The sequence below is a fragment of the Bacillus rossius genome, chromosome 7, assembly GCF_032445375.1.
Source record: "Bacillus rossius redtenbacheri isolate Brsri chromosome 7, Brsri_v3, whole genome shotgun sequence".
In the NCBI taxonomy this organism is placed as follows: Eukaryota; Metazoa; Arthropoda; class Insecta; order Phasmatodea; family Bacillidae; genus Bacillus; species Bacillus rossius.
In genome coordinates this window covers 47,061,680-47,086,941 of record NC_086335.1, presented here as the reverse complement: position 1 = coordinate 47,086,941, position 25,262 = coordinate 47,061,680, and the positions used below count along the sequence as shown (strand labels likewise).

The 25,262-nt window shown below is 40.4% G+C and overlaps 1 protein-coding gene across 1 annotated transcript in view; it reads left to right on the top strand.

Moving 5' to 3' along the window:
- LOC134533969 (ski oncogene) overlaps positions 1–25,262 on the top strand; it is a 371,182-nt gene that overhangs the window by 305,229 nt on the left and 40,691 nt on the right. The window contains exon 2 of the mRNA XM_063371816.1: positions 9,742–9,971. Coding sequence (XP_063227886.1) covers positions 9,742–9,971 — 230 coding nt within the window. The remainder of the gene's footprint in view (positions 1–9,741; positions 9,972–25,262) is intronic.

Genomic DNA, 25,262 nt, shown 5'->3' with positions numbered 1-25,262 from the left:
TGCCAACTTTTTTTTTATATCCCGTCGACAGTACTCGTTAACAAACTCCACGTGGTTGTGAAAAAGAAAATAAATAAGTATTGTGATGCACTGCGAGTGACAGCTAGCCGGGGGAGGGGGGGGGGGGATGCGCGGTGCCGCTGGTGTTGCTTTTGAGCGCTGTCAAATTTGAGACAAGTTACGTGAAACCTACCTCAGCCCTCCTAGTTCTCATAGCGCCTGCCCTTATTTTTTATTAATTTTTATTTCGACGGTAAGTTTATTAGAAAGACGTAGAACACACGGCGACACATTCCAGGGATGCTGGAAAAGGAATCATGCACTTTTCGCGATGAGATTTCGAGACTGGTTTGCAGGAGGTAGAACATAGTTGCAGTCTCTTGGCGCACGAATCGTAGTCATCCTAAATGATTATTTTTCTATAAATTCGTGTTCTTGCTCAGTATTTTAATAATGTTACCATTGTTAATTGTTTTTGAAGTGTTTTATAAAATTAATAAGTATTTATTTAATTTTTTTTAGATACTTAAAGGCAAATTATTATGCCAACCCTAGCATGAACCAAGACCAAGTAATCGTGTTGTATTCAATTTTAGATTAATTGTTAGTGTGTAGCATTTGACACGTATGGCATATTTTTTTTGTTACAAATCAATAAAAATTTTAATTTTCTAAAAACCCTGAAAAACTAATAATTGTCGGTTTGTGGGTTTTCTCAAAATAACCCATCCATTTTTTTTAAAAATTAAGAATGATATACAAAACATTAAGTAATACATTTCAAAGGCTACACACAAACTAATAATTTAAAACTGTATAATACATTATAGTTGACATAAAAAATTTGACTAAGTTTCTAAAAACCATTAAATAATTAATCATTAAATTTTTAAAACAATTTATAAACAAGTAACGATAGTAATATTATGAATTAAAAATAACGAGCAAAATCACGAAATTACGGTAGCAAACTTATTTAGGACACTGTAAACTATCCCCTTAATTTTTATATTGCTCACAAAATAAAATTGCCGGTTTTTTTTTGTCGACATGGCACAGGACTAAGCTTTGGCTACTTGTTGAAGTCAAACAAGTCGTGAAGAGATGTGGTCATGATTACAGTTGTAGTCGCCCGCGTCATAATAAGTTACTTCCTTGCGGCGCTTACAAACTATAGCCTGTTAGTATGTAGGCTATGTGGTTGCAACAGAGGTACAGAATGTCTGGGAGATAACGATTCATGTCTAGAGACCTACAAAATTCGCGGATTCATTGACCTCTAGGATAGACTCCACAGTCCTTTAAATACTCGCGGAAATGACACCTGTTCATTGGCTACTGACGCGTGAGACGTGTCAACTAGGCTGTCCGTAATTCGGCACTTTCTTGGTTTCAGTGTTTCCCATTTGCTCACAGTTCCCCGGATTATATGTGGGCCAGTCGCAGAAGCGGTACGAAGGTATAAGTAGTTGTTTTGATGCTGACCTGTCGCGAAATGAATCCTCGAATTTTGCTTGTCTCTATTCATGTCTTCTTGACATGCCAAAATTTGGTATGAATAGTTTTAAAATTACAATTATTTGCATACATAAGGGGCTAATCATAAAGGGCTTGGCCTAATCCCCTCTTTAAGGGGTCATAAAAGTGGTGTTGATTGGGGGGGGGTTCGGATCTCTCGAACACCGCAAGACAAGCGTCCGGACAAAGACTCTAAGAAGCGGAGGAGCTGGGGAAAGCCCTCCATATAGGTCCCTCCGGCCAGGCCGAGCCGAGCCGAGACGAAGAAGAAAAATGACCCAACGGCAGTCGTGTGATGGCTACAAGGCCTTCCCGCTTTGTGACGCTCGGAGAACGTCGTCGTTCTGGTCACAATGGCTCTTTGTTTCTGCAGCGCAAGGCGTGGGGTCGGGCCGGAATTAGAACCTTGGCTACTCCGGCGGGGAGGGGGGTTGGGAATAAAAAAAGTTGTGGGAACCAAATTTCGGCACCCGTAACACCCCATGTGGACTTTTCAGGGCCCCGCCTAGTCAGGGTTGCAAATGCAGAGGAAACAAATAATATGTTGCCCCCCCCTCCCCCGAACGGCCCGCCGAGTTAGGTTGCGGTTGTATCCCAACACGGCAGTGCTTTTCTGCTACTTTACCCGAACGTCTTGGAATACCGCCCCGAGTGAGTGACGTTGACGAAGAACAATCCCGTGAGGAAAAAAAAAAAGACCCTTCTTCCTCGTCTACTGTGTGAATGTTCTAGTTCCTCATTCACAAATGTTCTAGTGTTAGTGTCTAGCTAAACTAGCTTTGTGCTTTCCATGCATTTGCTAATTACAATAAATGGGAGGGACAGGAACACAAATACGCTATCTTGGTTTCAACGTTTTTTTTTTTGCCACTGTAATTTTATTATCGTATGATATTCTAAATTTGGCTTCGTTAAACCATAGTATGTAGTTTCATTGGATGCCCGAAAGTTAATTGTGACTAGCTACTATACAAATAGTTTACCTTGTGAATTCATTGACTTTTAGTATTTAACGGAATTTTTAAATATCTCAACGTGTTATCTAAGCCATTACCAATGCATGTTTTCAATATTAAACCGTAAAAAAATTTTATGGCCTAAAAATGTTGTGAAGTCAATATGAATTGTTTCGTTTACTATCTCTCCCCTATAACAAAAATTGACTGAACTTTGAGAGCTCGCCCGATTTAAATATGCATTAAGCTCTTCGATCGCTCAAAGACAGCTAGCATGAACATTTTGTTATCGCCTTCTGACAACTGCGCAATATCCTAGCTTACGTCTGTTCCCAACTGGTAGCACACTGGAACAAGTGATTTCCGATTTTAATGACTTTCCGACTGAAAGAAAACTGTTAACAAGAAAACACACAGATAAGCTCGAACTATCTGTAGTTATGAATCAATATTGTTTTTAGTGCAAAGATTGTTTCTGGCCTATTTAGTTTGCATACACTGTAATTTTTTTTTTTGTATTTTTACAAGGAAATTCCTTGGAAATTCATTTGCCAACAAAATCATTGTAAAACTGCAAGGCAGAGCTTTGTACAATTTGTAATTTTACAAAAGGCCTGATTTGTAGTTTTACAAGTGATATCGTTGGCAACTGAGTTTCCAATGATTTTCCTTGTAAAAGTACAAAACATTTTTATAATATACATTTTTTGTTAAGATAGCTAATTTTATGACTAACGTTTTGCTACTATTTTTAATTATAACTTTTTCTTTAGCATAATTTTTCTTCGAATTATTTTAAAAATTAATTTTGGTATTTCCAGAATTAAAAAAGTCTGATAATTTTGTTCCTATTGAAAATGATATTCTAAGAGTAGAAAATTATCTGTCGTATAAATTAAATGTGCTTAAGACTGTGTTTTTGCAAGTGATTTAGTGCAGAATATTTTAGTCAGTTGTTTGAATTTATTTTAAAGGTTTTTTTTTTCACGTATGCCCGAAGTGGAATTCGAACCTACGGCCCCAGGGTACTTTACGTACGCTGACCTGAGGATTGCCGAGTCTGGCTAAGATTAGCACACTGTTAAAAAAAATCCATTTAAATTAACGGAGAACTCCTGTGGTACAGAGATCTTCTTAAATTTACTAATTTACTTATTATGAACATTAACTCTCAAGAACCATTTTAGAGAATTGACAAAAAGTTCAAATAAGTACTATTTATTGTTACTTCCGCTCGTATGCTTTCCCTGTTAAAATTGAACTAGTAAGTCGGGATGCGAAGTAATTTCTACAAAGGTACAGTTGTCTGGAACAAACACCCCCTCCCCGCTTGATTATATTTTTGAGATTTATTCTTCTTCGAAAATTCAGAAAATTTTCAGCAATTTTCAACAGTGTAGAGATTCCTTTCCGAACAGAACTAGCTCTCCTTGTTTCTTGGAAGGAAGAAAGCTAGTTTTGGTCATGAAACTAGTTTCCCCGAAGGTCCATTATCGGTGATAAGAAGGTCCATTATCGGTGATAACATTTTGCAAAGGCGCTAATTTGGGAGATCCTGTGGCCGGATAATTTATTCAAATTAGCTGTTTGACGTGACGGCGATGTTTAGATCGCCTTTTTTTTTCTCTCATGATCGAAACGCGATACGAAACGTTTCTTCGATATAGCTTAATGAATGCCACGACAGAAGCGCAAGTAAAAAATAAATAAATTGTACATGTCACAATTTTTTTTGTAAACTAGGTGGCAAAATAATTTTTGTAGCGCCTGAAGTACCTTTCCGAACACACTTCTATGAAACTTGCAGAATTTTCATGTTTACCATGAACATGACAAATTCAGTAGGTACTTGCATGTTCAAATAAAGCGTTAGTTTGAGCAGACAATTTTTTGCGTAAAAACAAAGATCTGACCACTTATTATACTGCAAAATAATACCTGATCGGATCCCTCATTAGACTGCAACAAGATATACCCGCGCCAGCGATTTCTTTCTTTTAATTGGCTGCCGTCTGCAAGAGAAGCCTTCACCTTATTTGGTTGGGGCATTTAGGACGTATTCGCTTCCGCACAAAATTTCTGTGATTGGTGTCCGATAGTAGACGTGTTTGTGAGAGAAACTCAACAAATTACGGAAAACGGACGATGCTACAGTTTTTTTAACACCCAACTGGGTTCGAAATGTGCTCGCACATAATACTTTTGTTTTATATAATTCCACAGTAGTGTACTTTAAAATTTACATGGCTGTATTTTTAGTGCTATAAAGAAATGTTTTGGCAGCTGCGCCGCAAAAAAAAAAAAGTTGAAACTACCAAATGTTTTTGTTGACAACAAAACAACTTTGTAGCGTCCACAAAGTGGCTTGTTAGTGACAGCAACATTTTGCTGTTACCAAATAAATGGTCGCGTGCGTCTACTTCGTCTTTGAAAATTCCCGCTTTGAGACAGAAAAAGTACCCGGTAAACACCCGGGAGAGACGACATCCCTTGCCTAGTCTGCAGTTCCGTGATGCATTGCGGTGCGATCTGTTACTGTCGCCTAATTTAAAGCTTCTCCTTCGGGAATTTTGTTCGCATGAATCATCCCGACCAACTCTCTCCTTTCCAACGGAATTCGCGCTCACTGAATCACTCTCTCAAAGAATTTAAAAAAAATCATAAATAATATAAAAAAGGATGGTTCATAATTTATATTTGACTTTCCTCTAACGTAATTCATTTTATTTTACTCGGTTGGAGTACAGACTATAAATCTTCAACGAGAAACATCATTGGTCATTGTAAATTCAGTTATATTTTATTTTCTATTTCTCAAATTTATGCAATGACAGTCTTGTTAGTGTGAAGCTATGAAACTTAAAAAAGCCTAATAAAATTTTCCTTTCAACCAAATAATAACCTGTTTGACCACATGCAAACAAATCTTCCTCTGATTGTAGGGGTAAATAAATCTTCCTCTGGTTGTAGAGGCTATGAAGTGTTTGTTAGGTTCACGCGCCATTCTCGTCCTTAAAATCTCGCTTCTGTGTCTTTAGAAAAAATTGAAGCACGGCCTACTGAAAGAAACTCACGCGATCACGAAACACTGCTACAGTGTTTTAACTTTCAGCTAGTCTCGGTATCTTTTCTCAAAATATGCATTCCCCTAGTTAAAACGCAAATAGTGCTGCTACTGCTATTGGCTCACAAATCATCTGGAGGACTCTGGGCCAACGAGAAACATTCAACCAGAGCTGTATCGAATCACAGGCTACTGCGTTGTGACGTCTTACAAGACAGAAGCCAATCAGCGGGAAACATCTGCCAGGGGATATATATATATAACTCTGTAGTCCATCCTGGACTCGCGAATTTTTCCATACCCTACGTATTGCCTTCTATTGACCCAGAGTAAAATGTTTACGAGTATGCATTATAGTTCGTAGCCAAACAACAACGTTATTTTTAATGGGTGCGTACAGTTTATTTTTTTTTGTAAATATCACTATTGTTTTACAAGTTAATATTATTTTAGCTTTATGCGACCAAAAAGGTATTTGAGTTAGGGTCATCTACATCAGAGGTATCGTGTTTGCTTGTTCGGAATTCTCTCCGCGATCCATCTTCACTTTCTCCCTCCTTCGCCGCAGACTGGAACGATCCTAAAGGCAAGGGGGAAATGTGGTGGCGAATGGGGTGCATATCAAACAACCCCACAACTAGTTCAAGGTCTTGCACGACCAAAAGGGGAAACAGCTGGTAATTATTTATTCAGCGTGGGAGTGGCAGTTCATAGACTGTTACGGAGGGTTTAATTCCACCAGTCATGGATCCCCCCCCCCCTCTCTTAGCCTTCTTATTCTTACCAGATGACTGTCGACCTTTACTAAATGGTGATGACTAGGATGGGGCATTTTTCGCGAGAGAGGAAAAAAAGAGCGTTTTTAGACTGCAACAAGGTACACCCGCGCTTTCTTCATTGTGATTGTCGGCCGACTGCAAGAGAATCCTTTGCCCTATTTGGCCGGGGCCATTCAGGACGCGTTTACTTCCGCACAGGATGGCTCTGATTGGTGTGCCGACAATGGGCATGCACCAATCATGAAACACAGCGATAATACAGTGTTTTAACACACAACTTCTCGCGAAATATACATGTCCATACTCATTAGTCCCCTCACCGCAGTCGAAGTTATGTTAATAAAATAATTAACGATTAACTGCAACGATTTCAATATACCGTATCGATGCGTCGATTAATGTTGGCTCGGTGGTTAAGCTTCTGGTCGGTAGGCCAAAAATGTACATGGTCGAGGATTTTTGACTTGTGGAAAAATCTACATCCTGGTCCGGGATCGCGCATTCTGTTGTCGCTTCATCTCCATACTGCGGAAGGCAATGCACAACCACTGCAGAATCATCTGCCCTAGTTACGGAACGGCCCGAGGCGATACCTGTGGACACAAAACCGCCTCCAGGCCGATCGAAACATCATCCATCACATCGGAATTAATGCAACGTTAACCAGCTGCTGTGCCCGGCGCTGCCCAGAGCTTTACACATCAGGTCGAGTCTGTTACACATTTGAAAAGACGGGAAATTTTGATCTGTAACAACCCCATAACCCGCCTTCGAGCAACTATGTGTATGCAGTTCGGCCGGAGGGTAAAATGTGACGGCAGCCAATGAACAAAGACACTTGACTTGTTCGTTCGGGCACAAGTGCTTGGAGTCCGGGAAACAACGCTAATTTCCCGTGTCTCTACTGATTGGGCGTGTGAGTTCGGCGCTGTGGAAAGGGTTGGTCGTTCGGATCAAAAAGGTAAGGGGTAGGGGGAGGAGTAGGACGCACCTGCACCAATCAGGATCTCGAGGCCGAGAGAGAGGGGTGCAGGAGGGAGTTCCGAGGTCGGTTGCCATGACGACCGACGTCTCTGGCGATGTGAATGAAGGGTCGCCGGGACGCCAGACGCCTCCTTCTTGAGCGGAAAACGGGTGGTGAAGGGGTTGAAGAGATAGGGGTGGGAACGATGTGATATGTGGGTCGATATGGCACCCCCTACTCCATCCCGAGCGGAATCCCCTAACCCCCTCCCAGAGTGCTCGGTTATCTGCCCCCGTGTCTCGCCGGAGACTGGGTCGTTCGAAGCGATGCCTGCGTGGGCGGCTGCATCATCGCTCTCTTCTCTCCCCCCCCCCCCCCCCACACCCTTGACGTGGCTCACCTACCCTGGAATGGGGTCGGCTGTCGCGCGGCCCCTTCGCAACTCCACCCCGAACAGGCTCTCGTTAGTCGCGGAACATTACCAGGGCGAAGGTCATCGGCACAAATACTTGTGTTTTTATTCCCCCCCTTTAATCGCCCCTTCAGACGCTCTTTTTAATCTTCGAGGTTACGATGGTCATAGCGCCTACTTAATCGCTCCAACTTTCATCTCAGTGTGTTAGTTTGAAAAGAAATTACATTTGGATCGTGGCAAATTGTGTGGCAAAAGGAGGGGGGGGGGGGGAATCCGGCCACCGTGCAGTGCGTGCTTACGCCATGACGGATCACAAAAGTCTCGTGACGTACTTCACATAAACTAGATCGTTCATGCGTTATTAGAATGATTCTTGCAGTGGAGAAGACTGATTTTGAATCATTATTTTGGACTTTAAACGACATTGCTTAGTTTTGCACTGGTTGTCCTTAGAGAGAATGCGCACAAACTACACAATTTTCTCGTCGGTGTCAGGTCTCCAATTGTACGTTATGTGCTTTGATATTGTTCTAATTACGTCCACGGAATTGTCTGTGCTGTCTTTACATCTAACATCGGTTGATTTTGTCTTGTTTTCTATGTGTTTGTGTATCCATCTTTCATTGTCCTTCGGGTTTCATGTAGGACAACCTGCTCAAACAAGCAATGGTGTATGTCCATAATAATTATTTAAAATTTTTATTTTTGTAAAAACAAATTTATAGTTATAATAATTTTTTTTAGTAAATTGTTAGCTAGGATAATAGGCTTTTAAGTAGTTAAATCTGATGGTGGGATATCGGAAAATAGCTTCGTGTCCCCCATTATAATTGGGCGTACATCCGAAAGTAGGTTGCACTCTGCGGCACCGGCCTTGCGGCAGGAGGTCGGGTCGGGTCCGCGAACCTGCCGACTGCAGAGCGCGGCCAGAGGCGTGAGCTGGCAGGAAGCGAGGCCTCCGCCTGGCGCCGCGCCAGCAAGGCGGCCCCGTCCATAGCCCCCCGTCCTGTCGCTGTCGTGTTATCCGTGGAGGCTCGCCTGCACTCTTCTCCGTGGATGCTCTCTCGATCATGTTCTTCCATGGAGGCTCTCGTTCATGTATTCCATGGAGACTATCATGTCATGTTCTCCATGGATGCTCTCGTTCATGTTCTCCATGGAGGCTCTCATTCATAATCTCCATAGATGTTCTCGTTCGTGTTCTCCATGGATGCTGTTGTTCATATTCTCCATTGACCGTGTCATGTCCTTCATTAGGCTCTCGTGGGAGCTCTTGTTATCACGAACTCCATGGAGGCTGATGCCGTGTCATGTTCTCCACGGAACCTCTCGTTCACGCATTTCATGGAGACTATTATGTAATGTTCTCCCGTGGATGATCTCGTAAATATTCTCCACGGATGCTCTTGTTCGTGTTCTCCGAGGACCGTGTCATTGATCTTCATCAGGTTCTCGCGGGAGCTCTTGTTATCATGAACTCCGTGGAACCTCTCGTTCACGTATTCCATGGAGACTATTATGTAATGTTCTCCCGTGGATGATCTCGTTAATATTCTCCACGGACGCTCTTGTTCGTGTTCTCCATGGACCGTGTCATTGATCTTCATCAGGTTCTCGCGGGAGCTCTTGTTATCATGAACTCCGTGGAACCTCTCGTTCACGTATTCCATGGAGAATATTATGTAATGTTCTCCCGTGGATGATCTCGTTAATATTCTCCACGGATGCTCTTGTTCGTGTTCTCCAAGGACCATGTCATTGTTCTTCATCAGGCTCTCGTGGGAGCTCTTGTTATCATGAACTCTTGTTCACTTATTCCATGGAGACTATTATGTAATGTTCTCCCGTGGATGATCTCGTTAATATTCTCCACGGATGCTCTTGTTCGTGTTCTCCGTGGACCGTGTCATTGTTCTTCATCGGGCTCTCGTGGGAGCTCTTGTTTGCATGAACTCCAAGGAACCTCTCGTTCACGTATTCCATGGAGACTATTATGCAATGTCGTGTGATGTTCTCCACGGAAACCCCGGCGCGGCGTGTTGCAGGCGCCGGCGACGCCTGACCTGAAGGAGGCCGCCGACCTGGCGCTCAAGAAGCCCAAGCTGGACGCCGTGGCGGCCGCCGTCGCCCAGGACGCCTACCACGCCTACCTGTACGACGCGCAGCTGCTCACGCTGTACGACCAGTGGGCGCGCATGTCCGCCTTCCGGGTGTGGCCGCCGCCCGCGCCCGGACACGCCAAGGACGGCAAGGGCGCGTCCATCTTCCGCGACAGGTCGGTGATCCTGCTGTGCTGCGCGCACCCGCTTGCAGAGGCACCTCAGGCAGGGGCACAACAACTAAATTTCCAAAAGGGGGGGGGGGGCAATATACCTTTTTATAAAGAATCATCGATCCCCCGTATTGAAGCGGGGGGTCCGGGGGTCCTCCCCCGGGAAAATTTGTATTTCAAGGTGGAAAATGGTGCTATTTAAGCAGTTTTATTATCAAAAAATTGATTACACAGCACTTTATTTGCCCCCGTTTGCCCCCACTTCAAGGTTTCAGAGGGGGGGGGGGGGGCAAAATACCCTTGCCCCCCCCTGTTTTGCGACCCTGACCTCAGGCACTGGGTGCTTTGCATTAACACACTTAAAAAAACCACATTGATGAACAAAGAATCATTAGTAGAGACCTGCAAAATTCGCGGATTCATTCGGTGATAGGGATAGAATCCAAACACATATACCTCTCAGATGATTTTGCTATCGGCTTACTGTTCATCTGGACGAATATCAAACAACCAGTTATAAACCCTCGACCAAAGAAGGATCGAATCACAGACAAACCAGCTGAGACGACTTACAAGTCGGCAGGCAGCCAATGAACTTGCGTTATTTGCCCGAGTGTACAGGGGTATGTGCAGTCTATCCTGAAGGCCATCGAAACCGCGAATTATGCAGTGTCTCTAGTCATTAGAGACCGGAAAAATTCGCGGGTTCAATGGACCTTTAGGACAGACTCAAATATACATTACACACTCGGGCAAATGCCAACTGTTCATTGGCTGCTGACTTGTGAGTCTGAGTCGTCACGACTGGGTGGCCTGTGATTCGACACTTCTATTGAGTGAGGGTCTCCAATTGGCCCTACAGTCCTCCAGATTAACAGTGGACCAATGGCAGAAGCAGCACTAAGGTTTAATTATTTGAATTTTAGCATAGCACGTAATGAACCCGCGAATTTTTCAGGTCTCTAAGAATCATTAATGCGTAAAAACTACGTTGTTCAATATCAAGTGGGTTGATAATAGACACCATTAGATTTTTTTTTAAATATTAGCTATTGTTCCCTGTACAAATATATTATTTTTATTTCCAGTTAAGACGCGGTTTGGGTTTGGTGTCTTTCGTGTGTTACCGACGTTCTAACTTATTTTTAGACTAGATTTCGTTATTTATACTTATTGATGAAGAAAATAGAAATGTGGACAATGAGTTAATATTTTTGTCTTGGTGAATTGGACGACGCAAGAATTCAATGCGAGCATCGGCCAACTTTCAACTTCTCGCGTTTCAGCCTCTCACATATTCGAAGAAATTAGGAATACCGGAAACATTTTTTAAGACGCAGACCCTTACGTGAATACAAAGCTACAATTTCTATTTTTACGTGACAACGTCTAATAAATCGATGAACGCCGGCTGCACGCACGAAAAAGTGTCCCGTTACGCACGTTGTTCCGTTACGCTGTGTCCCGTTACGGTCATTGTACGCTTGCGCCGCATCTATCTCTCTTCCACTCGATTGGCCTATGCGTCCGAGGAGAAGAAAGACAGCGGCAGCACACAACATACATCTACACGTGAACTGTTTCGTCGACTGTTTATAAAGTGAAGTGAAAAGTTCACGTGGTTTTCATTGCTTAACAACAACAATTTCGGCAATAAAGGTTAATTATTTTTGCATTTTAAAAATCTGATTACTAGTATAATTTCAAGTATTTATTCTTTTATTATTTATAAAAGTAGCATCTGTCGGCGAGTGCAGTAATAATATTTGACGAAACAGTTCACGTGTAGATGTACGTTGTGTGCTGCCGCTGTCTTTCTTCTCCTCGGACGCATAGGCCAATCGAGTGGAAGAGAGATAGATGCGGCGCAAGCGTACATTGAGCGTAACGGGACAGAGCGTAATGGAACAATGTGCGTAACGGGACAATGTGCGTAACGGGAAACTTTTTCGTGCGTGCTGCCGGCGTTCATTGATTTATTAGACGTTTTCACGTCAAAAATAAAAACTTCTGATGTATCAAAAAAATCATCTACCCGAGCCCACGCTTGACCTATGAAATCAGTCATTTTTGTGAAAATATATTATTATTACATAATTTAGTACTACTGTACTGTCTTTATTTTTTTTAACTGTGTTGATACCACGTGTGATCAAAAATACGTTGAATAATTTATTATATTATGGATACAATAACAAGCTTAAGTCAAATTTGAACTTATCTCCATAATACTCTCCTTGGTTAGTGAAGGGCACTTATCCCATTGTTGATTTCTGGATTTTTTTTCCTAGCCTAAATTATTCTAAGTGTGTAAGGGGAGGGTCCAGGTTGGGGGAGGACCTAAGTGTGTCTCAGGCCGAAGCCTATACACTCAACCATGCGGGTTTTTAACCATGCTGGACAAGGGCGCGTGCATCATGTGCTATTGGTAGAGACATGCAAAATTCGCGGATTCATTCGGTGATAGGCTAGAATTCAAACACATTTACCTCTTAGATAATTTTGCTATTGGCTTACTGTTCATCTGGACGAATCTCAACCAGTTATAAACCCTCAACCAAAGAAGGATCGAATCACAGACAAACCAGCTGAGTCGATTTACAAGTCGGCAGCCAATGAACTTGCGTTATTTGCCCGAGTGTACAGGGGAATGTGCAGTCTATCCTGAAGGCCATCGAAACCGCGAATTTTGCAGGTCTCTAGCTATTGGGGTTTACTGGCCAGCCATGGCTGCAATTGGCGCCATGACTGACGCCCCATTGGTCGCCTAGCTTAAAAGCTAACTATTGTGACCCAGGTAAAAACTGCATAGACACAGGGAAAACCCTGGGCCGGGTCATGCGGGGATCAAATAACTTGCATTAAACAATCAGGTAACTACTGGACAAGAGGGAAGAAGGGTCCAGGTAAGAAGCGTTGGAGGGGCTGAAAAATCAACCATGCAGGGGATGTGGATTTGCAACACACGAACTGTTCCGAAGTTAGCAGATAGCTCGTGGATATATATATATATATATATATATATATATATATATATATATATATATATATATATATATAAGCAAGGATTTGTTTATTTTATGGTCATAAGAGTTAACACCTCTGTGCCAACTCAGGTGCTGGTGGACCAGTTTTAAGAGATATCACAGTTCACGGATCGTTCTGACTAGTCGTCTACAACGCTTGGCCTATTGTTGACACCACTTCTTCTAGCGTGCCTTTATGCCTACCCGCTGGGTAATATTCGGTCTCCACCCAAGCCTTAATTACACCAGAGCCAAGGTTTCAAATAATACACAATAGTAGATAGATTTGGTTCGTATGAGGACAGGGGCTGGGGGCTGGGGATTAGGGATTATGTCACTTCCTTCGACCATGCACACACGAAAAAGTGCCCCGTTACGTTCATCAGCCATGTACGCACGAAAAAATGTCCCGTTACGACGGACAGACCAGCTCGCCAGGAAGTCTCGCTATGAAAAGTATTAGGCGGTAATAAACAGCCAGGAGGTAACGAATATAAGCCTACTTCTACACGTGTTATGAACGCCGGATACATACGGCCAGGCAACCGTGTGTTTTGGCGCGCTCTACTTCCACGACGCGCAACGGCACCGGCAAGTTTTTATTACTACCTCCTCTCAAGTTCTGATCTCCTAATACTTCACAGCAGAGAAGCGCTGTTGGTCGGAGCCCGTAGGTACTTCCTTCGCACGCCTAACCTAACCTAACCTAACCTAAACTAACCTCACCTAACCTAGTCCATATGCTAATCTATGCTAACCTAACCTAACCTAAACTAAACTAAACTAACCTCACCTAACCTAATCCATATGCTAATCTATGCTAACCTAACCTAACCTAACCTAACCTAACCTAAACTAACCTAACCTAACCTAACCTAACCTAACCTAATCCATATGCTAATCTATGCTAACCTAACCTAACCTAACCTAACCTAAACTAACCTAACCTAACCTAAACTAACCTAACCTAACCTAATCCATATGCTAATCTATGCTAACCTAACCTAAACTAAAATAAACTAAACTAAACTAAACTAAACTAAACTTAACTTAACCTAACCTAACCTAACCTAACCTAATCCATATGCTAATCTATGCTAACCTAACCTAACCTAACCTAAACTAAACTAAACTTAACTAAACTAACCTAACCTAATCCATATGCTAATCTATGCAAACCTAACCTAACCTAACCTAACCTAACCTAATCCATATGCTAATCTATGCAAACCTAACCTAACCTAAACTAAACTAAACTAAACTAACCTAACATAATCCATATGCTAATCTATGCTAACCTAACCTAACCTAACCTAAACTAAACTAAACTAAACCAAACCTAACCTAACCTAACCTAACCTAAACTAAACTATACTAAACTAAACTAAACTAACCTAACCTAATCCATATGCTAATCTATGCTAACCTAACCTAACCTAATCCATATGCTAATCTATGCTAACCTAACCTAATCCATATGCTAATCTATGCTAACCTAACCTAATCCATATGCTAATCTATGCTAACCTAACCTAATCCATGCCAATCTATGCTAATCCATGTCAATCTATGCCAATTCGTATGCCAATCTATGCTAATTCGTATACCAATCTATGCTAACCTGTATGCCAATCTATGCTAATCCGTATGTCAATCTATGCTAATCCATATGTTAATCCATGCTAATCCATTTGCCATTTTGTATTTCTAGTAATTTCCACCAACTTCGAATCATGTCGTCACCATTGCAATTTTCGTTACGGTCGCCATCTTGAAAATCCGCAATTTTTATGTTAGAAAATCGGGAAAAATTTTAAAAATCATTAAAAAAATTAAATAATCGAATAAAATAAAAATCTTAAAAACCACTGTTGCAGTTATTGTTACGGTCGACATCTTGGATTATATAAATGTTGCATATTTCGTTACACCCGCCATCTTGGTTGAGTACCATATCATTCTTACACTTTTCGTTAAGACCGCCATATTGGGTCCTATTAATGTTACAATTATCGTTATGGTCACCATCTTTAAATTTAGACACCATCTTGAAAATCTTTATATATTATACGATTTTAATGAAAAAAAAAGTTCAAAATTCATCAAAAAATTAACTTAATAGAATTCTGTTTATATCGATTCCCGTCCTTGATTCGAAACCGGCGAGGGCAAAAAATATAAAATCAACAGATCCTTCCTCCACAGAAGCCACCTTCAGACTGACCTACCTCCACCAATAACAAGGTATTTACCATCAGCTGGTATGACGTCACCACACCTTTGACCTTGACCTTTGACCTTGACCTTGAAATTTAACCTTAACCTTGAAATTTGACCTCGACATTGATCTTTGACTTTGACCTTGATGTCCATCACGGATCCGTCATTTTATGTTCAGTACATGCTAGCGGTCATTGCCACCATCATGTTTTCGTCTGCTGGAGGTCACCATATTGTGTGTACTTGTCTTACCATCATGCAAATTCTATTCTAACATGCTACAGTGCAGTAATAATTTATTATTGCTGAGGTGCCCACCATCTTGAAATTTGACCGCCATGTTGAAATCATGTAATTATTTAGTTAGAAATGCGGGAAAAATTCCAATAGTCTCCGAAAAAATCAATTATTAATTTACAAATTGAATCGATGGATCCATGTCCACGGTTAGATTCTTGACCAGTGACAGTTGTAACTAATTATTAAATAAATTTTAAATTCTTTTTTCCGTTACCTTTCGCGGAGTTTATTAATCATAAGTCAATATACCTAACCAAAGAATTAATACAGTGACGATAAGCCTATCATGAAAGTCTAATTTTTGAATAATCTGAATAACCTATAAGCCGTTCATGTACAAAACCACACATAAAGAACAATTGTCTTCAGTCCATGAGACCGAGTCATGTCATTATCAGACGTATAGGCTAGTCATTTCAGGACCACATGACCTTCGTCGTTAGCTAATTATATTCAATTAATCCATCGTGACATTTTTATACATTCTAAAGGAGCAAGTAACCTTGAAAAATATTTTAGTAACACCAAGAGGTGATAAACTAGTAAATATTCAATCACTACATTTTGTACTACGCGCAATCAACAAAAAGGAAGCACCATCAACGAAAAGACAGCACCACCAACGAAAAGGCAGCACCGACTACGAAAAGGCAGCACATTTGGAAGCACCGACTACGAAAAGGCAGCACATTTGGCAGCACCGACAACGAAAAGGCAGCACATTTGGAAGCACCGACAACGAAAAGGCAGCACATTTGGAAGCACCATCATCGAAAAGGCAGCACATTTGGAAGCTCCATCAACAAAAAAAGGCAAAAAGGAAGCACAAGTTACGAGATCTAAGTCTTAGTTAGAAATCAGAATACAAGAAATAAAAACATTAAATTCTTATAATTTAAATTATTTATTTTATTGCTTTACATTATACAAATGCAAGTAAAACAAGCCATTATTGTATGTAGCCAGCATTCCTCAGTTCCTTGAGTATGAAGGATATTTCTTTGATGCACGAATAGTTTCCTGCACAAAGCGAACCATGTAAAAGTCTTAGCCGGTCAACCAATATGTTTGGATCTTTCCATGATGTGTAATCAATCTCTTCTACCACCATCTTCCTTGCACCTTTATAAATATTACGATCTCTGGTGTCTTCCGTTTTACCACCAACCTCAGGGTAACTTTCATGTTTGAGACGGTGATCATCACAAGCTTGATCAGATTTATTTAATATATCACGTCGTTTCCACCGTTTCGGTCTCAGGACACCGCCACATTCTTCGATCTTGGCAGCTTTAGGTGTTTCATCATAGTCTATGTCTTTGTCAACAGCCTCAGAGTCACTGTAACATCACACGGAAAAGTTCAGAACTCCAATTCGCTGTGAAACCTTTCTCAAAGACACCTTTCTGCTTGGAGATTCTCACAATGTCACCAACATTAGCTTTATGCTTGCGTGTATCTTTCTTATTCGTGTTGGTGAATACAGTCCCAAGCAGACGATCATCCTTTACATCTGTCGATGGTACATCCTCCATCGAGTACGACGTTAAAGTCGGTAAAGATGCCATCGAAGTCTCAAGAACAGGCAGTTACGCGACTTATGCACCAGAAGAAACAAACTAGGTGATCCGTACACCGTCGACGTCAGTAACAAATAGGGCGTCCTGCTGTCTAGGACTCGTTTTTATACATTAACCGGTTTGAATAATACGCTAGTCAAATCAAGAACAATTTACTAAAATACTAGAGTCAAAACAACATTAAAAAAATAGAAGTACCATCAACAAAAAAGGCAGCAAATTTGGAAGCACCGACTACGAAAAGGCAGCACATTTGGAAGCACCGACAACGAAAAGGCAGCACATTTGGCAGCACCGACAACGAAAAGGCAGCACATTTGGAAGCACCGACTACGAAAAGGCAGCACATTTGGAAGCACAGACTACGAAAAGGCAGCACATTTGGAAGCACCGACTACGAAAAGGCAGCACATTTGGAAGCACAGACTACGAAAGGCAGCACATTTGGAAGCACCGACTAAGAAAAGACAGCACATTCGGCAGCACCGACAACGAAAAGGCAGCACATTTGGCAGCACCGACAACGAAAAGGCAGCACATTTGGAAGCACCGACTACGAAAAGGCAGCACATTTGGAAGCACCGAATACGAAAAGGTAGCACATTTGACAGCACCGACAACGAAAATGCAGCACATTTGGAAGCACCGACTACGAAAAGGCAGCACATTTGTAAACACCATCAACAAAAAGGAAGCACAATCGGAAGCACATTCATAGAAAAGGAAGCACAATCGGAAGCACAATCACAAGAAGGAAGCACATTTGGAAGCACAATCACAAAAAGGAAGCACATTTGGAAGCACAATCCACAAAAAGGAAGCACATTTGGAAGCACATTCAACGAAAAAGGAAGCACAATCATATAAACAACGCACAATCGGAAGCACAATCAACAAAAAGGAAGCACAATCGGAAGCACATTCATAGAAAAGGAAGCACAATCGGAAGCACAATCACAAAAAGGAAGCACATTTGGAAGCACAATCACAAAAAGGAAGCACATTTGGAAGCACAATCCACAAAAAGGAAGCACATTTGGAAGCACATTCAACGAAAAAGGAAGCACAATCATAGAAACAACGCACAATCGTAAGCACAATCAACAAAAAGGAAGCACATTTTGGAAGCACCATCAACAAAAAGGAAGCACATTTTGGAAGCACCATCAAAAAGGCAGCACATTTTGGAAGCACATTTGGAAGCGCCATCAACAAAAGAAGGAAGCACATTTTGGAAGCACAATCAAAAAAGGCAGCACATTTGGTAACACAAGTTACGAGAACTAAGTCTTAGTTAGAAATTAGAATGCAAGAAATAAAAACATTAAATTTTTACTTTTAATATTTAATTTATTTCTTAAGATTATACAAATAGAAGTAAAATAAGTCATTATTGTATGTAGCCAGCTTTCCTCAGTTCTTCGAGTATGAAGGATATTTCTTTTATGCACGAATAGTTTCCTGCACAAAGCGAGCCATGTAGAAGTCTTAGCCGGTCAACCAATATGTTTGGATCTTTCCACGATGTGTAATCAATCTCTTCTACCACCATCTCACTTGCTTGTTTATTATAAATACTTTTAATATCACAATCGTCCCAGTGATCATAATAAGCGTTATCAGATTTATTTATTATAACACATCGTTTCCATCGTTTCGGTCTCAGGACACCGTTACATTCTTCGATCTTGTCAGCTTTAGGTGCTTCATCACAGTCTATGCTTTTGTCAACGGCCTCAGAGTCACTGTTACAATCACTGTAGAAGACATCCTCTTCACCCAGATTACCATATGAATTCGATATCGATGATGTCGAAGTGCCATTATCGTCTTCATGCTTCCTTTTTAGGAGTCCATCATTTTTACAAAGTAAGAAAGATCTACTTGAATTCGACTGGAATGTATTCTCACTTTTCACGTTAAGGATTCTTCCATTGTCTTCATTCTTCCATAAATCATCATCGTCCTTCAATTTAAGTTCTTCGTCGAGATCGGAAGAGCCACGAACATAATCTCTCTCAAGACAAGGAAAATTATTGTCGTAATGCAGATCACTATTCCTTAGTCTAGTAGATCCATCGTTGTACTCTGGCTTGTACGCAGGCTTAACGTTACAAGTTCTGTCATGTCTTTTTAAGCTCTCTCTCCGCGTAAACGACTTGTTACATCGAACGCAACTTATCATATTGCGTAGTGGATTTTTAACACAGTCATTCTTCTGGTGTTGTCTTCCATTCTTTCTCAAGATAAATTCTTTGCTGCAAAACTTACACCTGTGTCCTTTCGATACAGCGACAGACACCGAATCAGGATTCATATTAGTTACTGTGACTAATGTTAGATACAAACAGACAGTTTTCCAATTGGAACCATTACTTAAATATAATTTTTTAAATATTTCTTAAGCGAGAGTTATCTCATGCAAAGGTACTTGTTGTAAGTAGTTCTGCTTTTCAACAACAGATGACACCACGTATTGCTTGCAGGTAAATATTATTTCTTTCTTTCATGCGGGATGCAGGATTCTCACTAACGATCGCAATACAGGGATGGCATCGCTAGACTCCAAGGAGAAGGTAGTTTGTTCATACAGTTAGTGTTTCTCAGATGTCTCAGGGTATATATTATTATTATATGACTGAATAATGATTTTTTTTAAAATTCCACCTAATAAAAATAAAATAGAAGCACTCAGAGAAAACCATCAGGGATGATGTCGTTTATAAACATCATAAATTACCAATTTTTTTAAAAAATTCCAAATTTAATTCTGATTAAGCAAAGAGTTCACAAGCCCGCTTGTGAACTCTTTGCTTAAGCAACATGAGAGTTCTAGCACAAGCGGGCTTGTGAACTCTTTGCTTAATCAGAATTAAATTTGGAATTTTTTAAAAAAATTGGTAATTTATGATGTTTATAAACGACATCATCCCTGATGGTTTTCTCTGAGTGCTTCTATTTTATTTTTATTAGGTGGAATTTTAAAAAAAATCATTATTCAGTCATATAATAATAATATATACCCTGAGACATCTGAGAAACACTAACTGTATGAACAAACTACCTTCTCCTTGGAGTCTAGCGATGCCATCCCTGTATTGCGATCGTTAGTGAGAATCCTGCATCCCGCATGAAAGAAAGAAATAATATTTACCTGCAAGCAATACGTGGTGTCATCTGTTGTTGAAAAGCAGAACTACTTACAACAAGTACCTTTGCATGAGATAACTCTCGCTTAAGAAATATTTAAAAAATTATATTTAAGTAATGGTTCCAATTGGAAAACTGTCTGTTTGTATCTAACATTAGTCACAGTAACTAATATGAATCCTGATTCGGTGTCTGTCGCTGTATCGAAAGGACACAGGTGTAAGTTTTGCAGCAAAGAATTTATCTTGAGAAAGAATGGAAGACAACACCAGAAGAATGACTGTGTTAAAAATCCACTACGCAATATGATAAGTTGCGTTCGATGTAACAAGTCGTTTACGCGGAGAGAGAGCTTAAAAAGACATGACAGAACTTGTAACGTTAAGCCTGCGTACAAGCCAGAGTACAACGATGGATCTACTAGACTAAGGAATAGTGATCTGCATTACGACAATAATTTTCCTTGTCTTGAGAGAGATTATGTTCGTGGCTCTTCCGATCTCGACGAAGAACTTAAATTGAAGGACGATGATGATTTATGGAAGAATGAAGACAATGGAAGAATCCTTAACGTGAAAAGTGAGAATACATTCCAGTCGAATTCAAGTAGATCTTTCTTACTTTGTAAAAATGATGGACTCCTAAAAAGGAAGCATGAAGACGATAATGGCACTTCGACATCATCGATATCGAATTCATATGGTAATCTGGGTGAAGAGGATGTCTTCTACAGTGATTGTAACAGTGACTCTGAGGCCGTTGACAAAAGCATAGACTGTGATGAAGCACCTAAAGCTGACAAGATCGAAGAATGTAACGGTGTCCTGAGACCGAAACGATGGAAACGATGTGTTATAATAAATAAATCTGATAACGCTTATTATGATCACTGGGACGATTGTGATATTAAAAGTATTTATAATAAACAAGCAAGTGAGATGGTGGTAGAAGAGATTGATTACACATCGTGGAAAGATCCAAACATATTGGTTGACTGGCTAAGACTTCTACATGGCTCGCTTTGTGCAGGAAACTATTCGTGCATAAAAGAAATATCCTTCATACTCGAAGAACTGAGGAAAGCTGGCTACATACAATAATGACTTATTTTACTTCTATTTGTATAATCTTAAGAAATAAATTAAATATTAAAAGTAAAAATTTAATGTTTTTATTTCTTGCATTCTGATTTCTAACTAAGACTTAGTTCTCGTAACTTGTGTTACCAAATGTGCTGCCTTTTTTAATTGTGCTTCCAAAATGTGCTTCCTTCTTTTGTTGATGGCGCTTCCAAATGTGCTGCCTTTTTTGATTGTGCTTCCAAAATGTGCTGCCTTTTTGATGGTGCTTCCAAAATGTGCTTCCTTTTTGTTGATGGTGCTTCCAAAATGTGCTTCCTTTTTGTTGATTGTGCTTACGATTGTGCGTTGTTTCTATGATTGTGCTTCCTTTTTCGTTGAATGTGCTTCCAAATGTGCTTCCTTTTTGTGGATTGTGCTTCCAAATGTGCTTCCTTTTTGTGATTGTGCTTCCAAATGTGCTTCCTTTTTGTGATTGTGCTTCCGATTGTGCTTCCTTTTCTATGAATGTGCTTCCGATTGTGCTTCCTTTTTGTTGATTGTGCTTCCGATTGTGCGTTGTTTATATGATTGTGCTTCCTTTTTCGTTGAATGTGCTTCCAAATGTGCTTCCTTTTTGTGGATTGTGCTTCCAAATGTGCTTCCTTTTTGTGATTGTGCTTCCAAATGTGCTTCCTTTTTGTGATTGTGCTTCCGATTGTGCTTCCTTTTCTATGAATGTGCTTCCGATTGTGCTTCCTTTTTGTTGATGGTGTTTACAAATGTGCTGCCTTTTCGTAGTCGGTGCTTCCAATGTGCTGCCTTTTCGTTGTCGGTGCTGTCAAATGTGCTACCTTTTCGTATTCGGTGCTTCCAAATGTGCTGCCTTTTCGTAGTCGGTGCTTCCAAATGTGCTGCCTTTTCGTTGTCGGTGCTGCCAAATGTGCTGCCTTTTCGTTGTCGGTGCTGCCGAATGTGCTGTCTTTTCTTAGTCGGTGCTTCCAAATGTGCTGCCTTTCGTAGTCTGTGCTTCCAAATGTGCTGCCTTTTCGTAGTCGGTGCTTCCAAATGTGCTGCCTTTTCGTAGTCTGTGCTTCCAAATGTGCTGCCTTTTCGTAGTCGGTGCTTCCAAATGTGCTGCCTTTTCGTTGTCGGTGCTGCCAAATGTGCTGCCTTTTCGTTGTCGGTGCTTCCAAATGTGCTGCCTTTTCGTAGTCGGTGCTTCCAAATTTGCTGCCTTTTTTGTTGATGGTACTTCTATTTTTTTAATGTTGTTTTGACTCTAGTATTTTAGTAAATTGTTCTTGATTTGACTAGCGTATTATTCAAACCGGTTAATGTATAAAAACGAGTCCTAGACAGCAGGACGCCCTATTTGTTACTGACGTCGACGGTGTACGGATCACCTAGTTTGTTTCTTCTGGTGCATAAGTCGCGTAACTGCCTGTTCTTGAGACTTCGATGGCATCTTTACCGACTTTAACGTCGTACTCGATGGAGGATGTACCATCGACAGATGTAAAGGATGATCGTCTGCTTGGGACTGTATTCACCAACACGAATAAGAAAGATACACGCAAGCATAAAGCTAATGTTGGTGACATTGTGAGAATCTCCAAGCAGAAAGGTGTCTTTGAGAAAGGTTTCACAGCGAATTGGAGTTCTGAACTTTTCCGTGTGATGTTACAGTGACTCTGAGGCTGTTGACAAAGACATAGACTATGATGAAACACCTAAAGCTGCCAAGATCGAAGAATGTGGCGGTGTCCTGAGACCGAAACGGTGGAAACGACGTGATATATTAAATAAATCTGATCAAGCTTGTGATGATCACCGTCTCAAACATGAAAGTTACCCTGAGGTTGGTGGTAAAACGGAAGACACCAGAGATCGTAATATTTATAAAGGTGCAAGGAAGATGGTGGTAGAAGAGATTGATTACACATCATGGAAAGATCCAAACATATTGGTTGACCGGCTAAGACTTTTACATGGTTCGCTTTGTGCAGGAAACTATTCGTGCATCAAAGAAATATCCTTCATACTCAAGGAACTGAGGAATGCTGGCTACATACAATAATGGCTTGTTTTACTTGCATTTGTATAATGTAAAGCAATAAAATAAATAATTTAAATTATAAGAATTTAATGTTTTTATTTCTTGTATTCTGATTTCTAACTAAGACTTAGATCTCGTAACTTGTGCTTCCTTTTTGCCTTTTTTTGTTGATGGAGCTTCCAAATGTGCTGCCTTTTCGATGATGGTGCTTCCAAATGTGCTGCCTTTTCGTTGTCGGTGCTTCCAAATGTGCTGCCTTTTCGTTGTCGGTGCTGCCAAATGTGCTGCCTTTTCGTAGTCGGTGCTTCCAAATGTGCTGCCTTTTCGTAGTCGGTGCTGCCTTTTCGTTGGTGGTGCTGTCTTTTCGTTGATGGTGCTTCCTTTTTGTTGATTGCGCGTAGTACAAAATGTAGTGATTGAATATTTACTAGTTTATCACCTCTTGGTGTTACTAAAATATTTTTCAAGGTTACTTGCTCCTTTAGAATGTATAAAAATGTCACGATGGATTAATTGAATATAATTAGCTAACGACGAAGGTCATGTGGTCCTGAAATGACTAGCCTATACGTCTGATAATGACATGACTCGGTCTCATGGACTGAAGACAATTGTTCTTTATGTGTGGTTTTGTACATGAACGGCTTATAGGTTATTCAGATTATTCAAAAATTAGACTTTCATGATAGGCTTATCGTCACTGTATTAATTCTTTGGTTAGGTATATTGACTTATGATTAATAAACTCCGCGAAAGGTAACGGAAAAAAGAATTTAAAATTTATTTAATAATTAGTTACAACTGTCACTGGTCAAGAATCTAACCGTGGACATGGATCCATCGATTCAATTTGTAAATTAATAATTGATTTTTTCGGAGACTATTGGAATTTTTCCCGCATTTCTAACTAAATAATTACATGATTTCAACATGGCGGTCAAATTTCAAGATGGTGGGCACCTCAGCAATAATAAATTATTACTGCACTGTAGCATGTTAGAATAGAATTTGCATGATGGTAAGACAAGTACACACAATATGGTGACCTCCAGCAGACGAAAACATGATGGTGGCAATGACCGCTAGCATGTACTGAACATAAAATGACGGATCCGTGATGGACATCAAGGTCAAAGTCAAAGATCAATGTCGAGGTCAAATTTCAAGGTTAAGGTTAAATTTCAAGGTCAAGGTCAAAGGTCAAGGTCAAGGTCAAAGGTGTGGTGACGTCATACCAGCTGATGGTAAATACCTTGTTATTGGTGGAGGTAGGTCAGTCTGAAGGTGGCTTCTGTGGAGGAAGGATCTGTTGATTTTATATTTTTTGCCCTCGCCGGTTTCGAATCAAGGACGGGAATCGATATAAACAGAATTCTATTAAGTTAATTTTTTGATGAATTTTGAACTTTTTTTTTCATTAAAATCGTATAATATATAAAGATTTTCAAGATGGTGTCTAAATTTAAAGATGGTGACCATAACGATAATTGTAACATTAATAGGACCCAATATGGCGGTCTTAACGAAAAGTGTAAGAATGATATGGTACTCAACCAAGATGGCGGGTGTAACGAAATATGCAACATTTATATAATCCAAGATGTCGACCGTAACAATAACTGCAACAGTGGTTTTTAAGATTCTATTTTATTCGATTATTTAATTTTTTTAATGATTTTTAAAATTTTTCCCGATTTTCTAACATAAAAATTGCGGATTTTCAAGATGGCGACCGTAACGAAAATTGCAATGGTGACGACATGATTCGAAGTTGGTGGAAATTACTAGAAATACAAAATGGCAAATGGATTAGCATGGATTAACATATGGATTAGCATAGATTGACATACGGATTAGCATAGATTGGCATACAGGTTAGCATAGATTGGTATACGAATTAG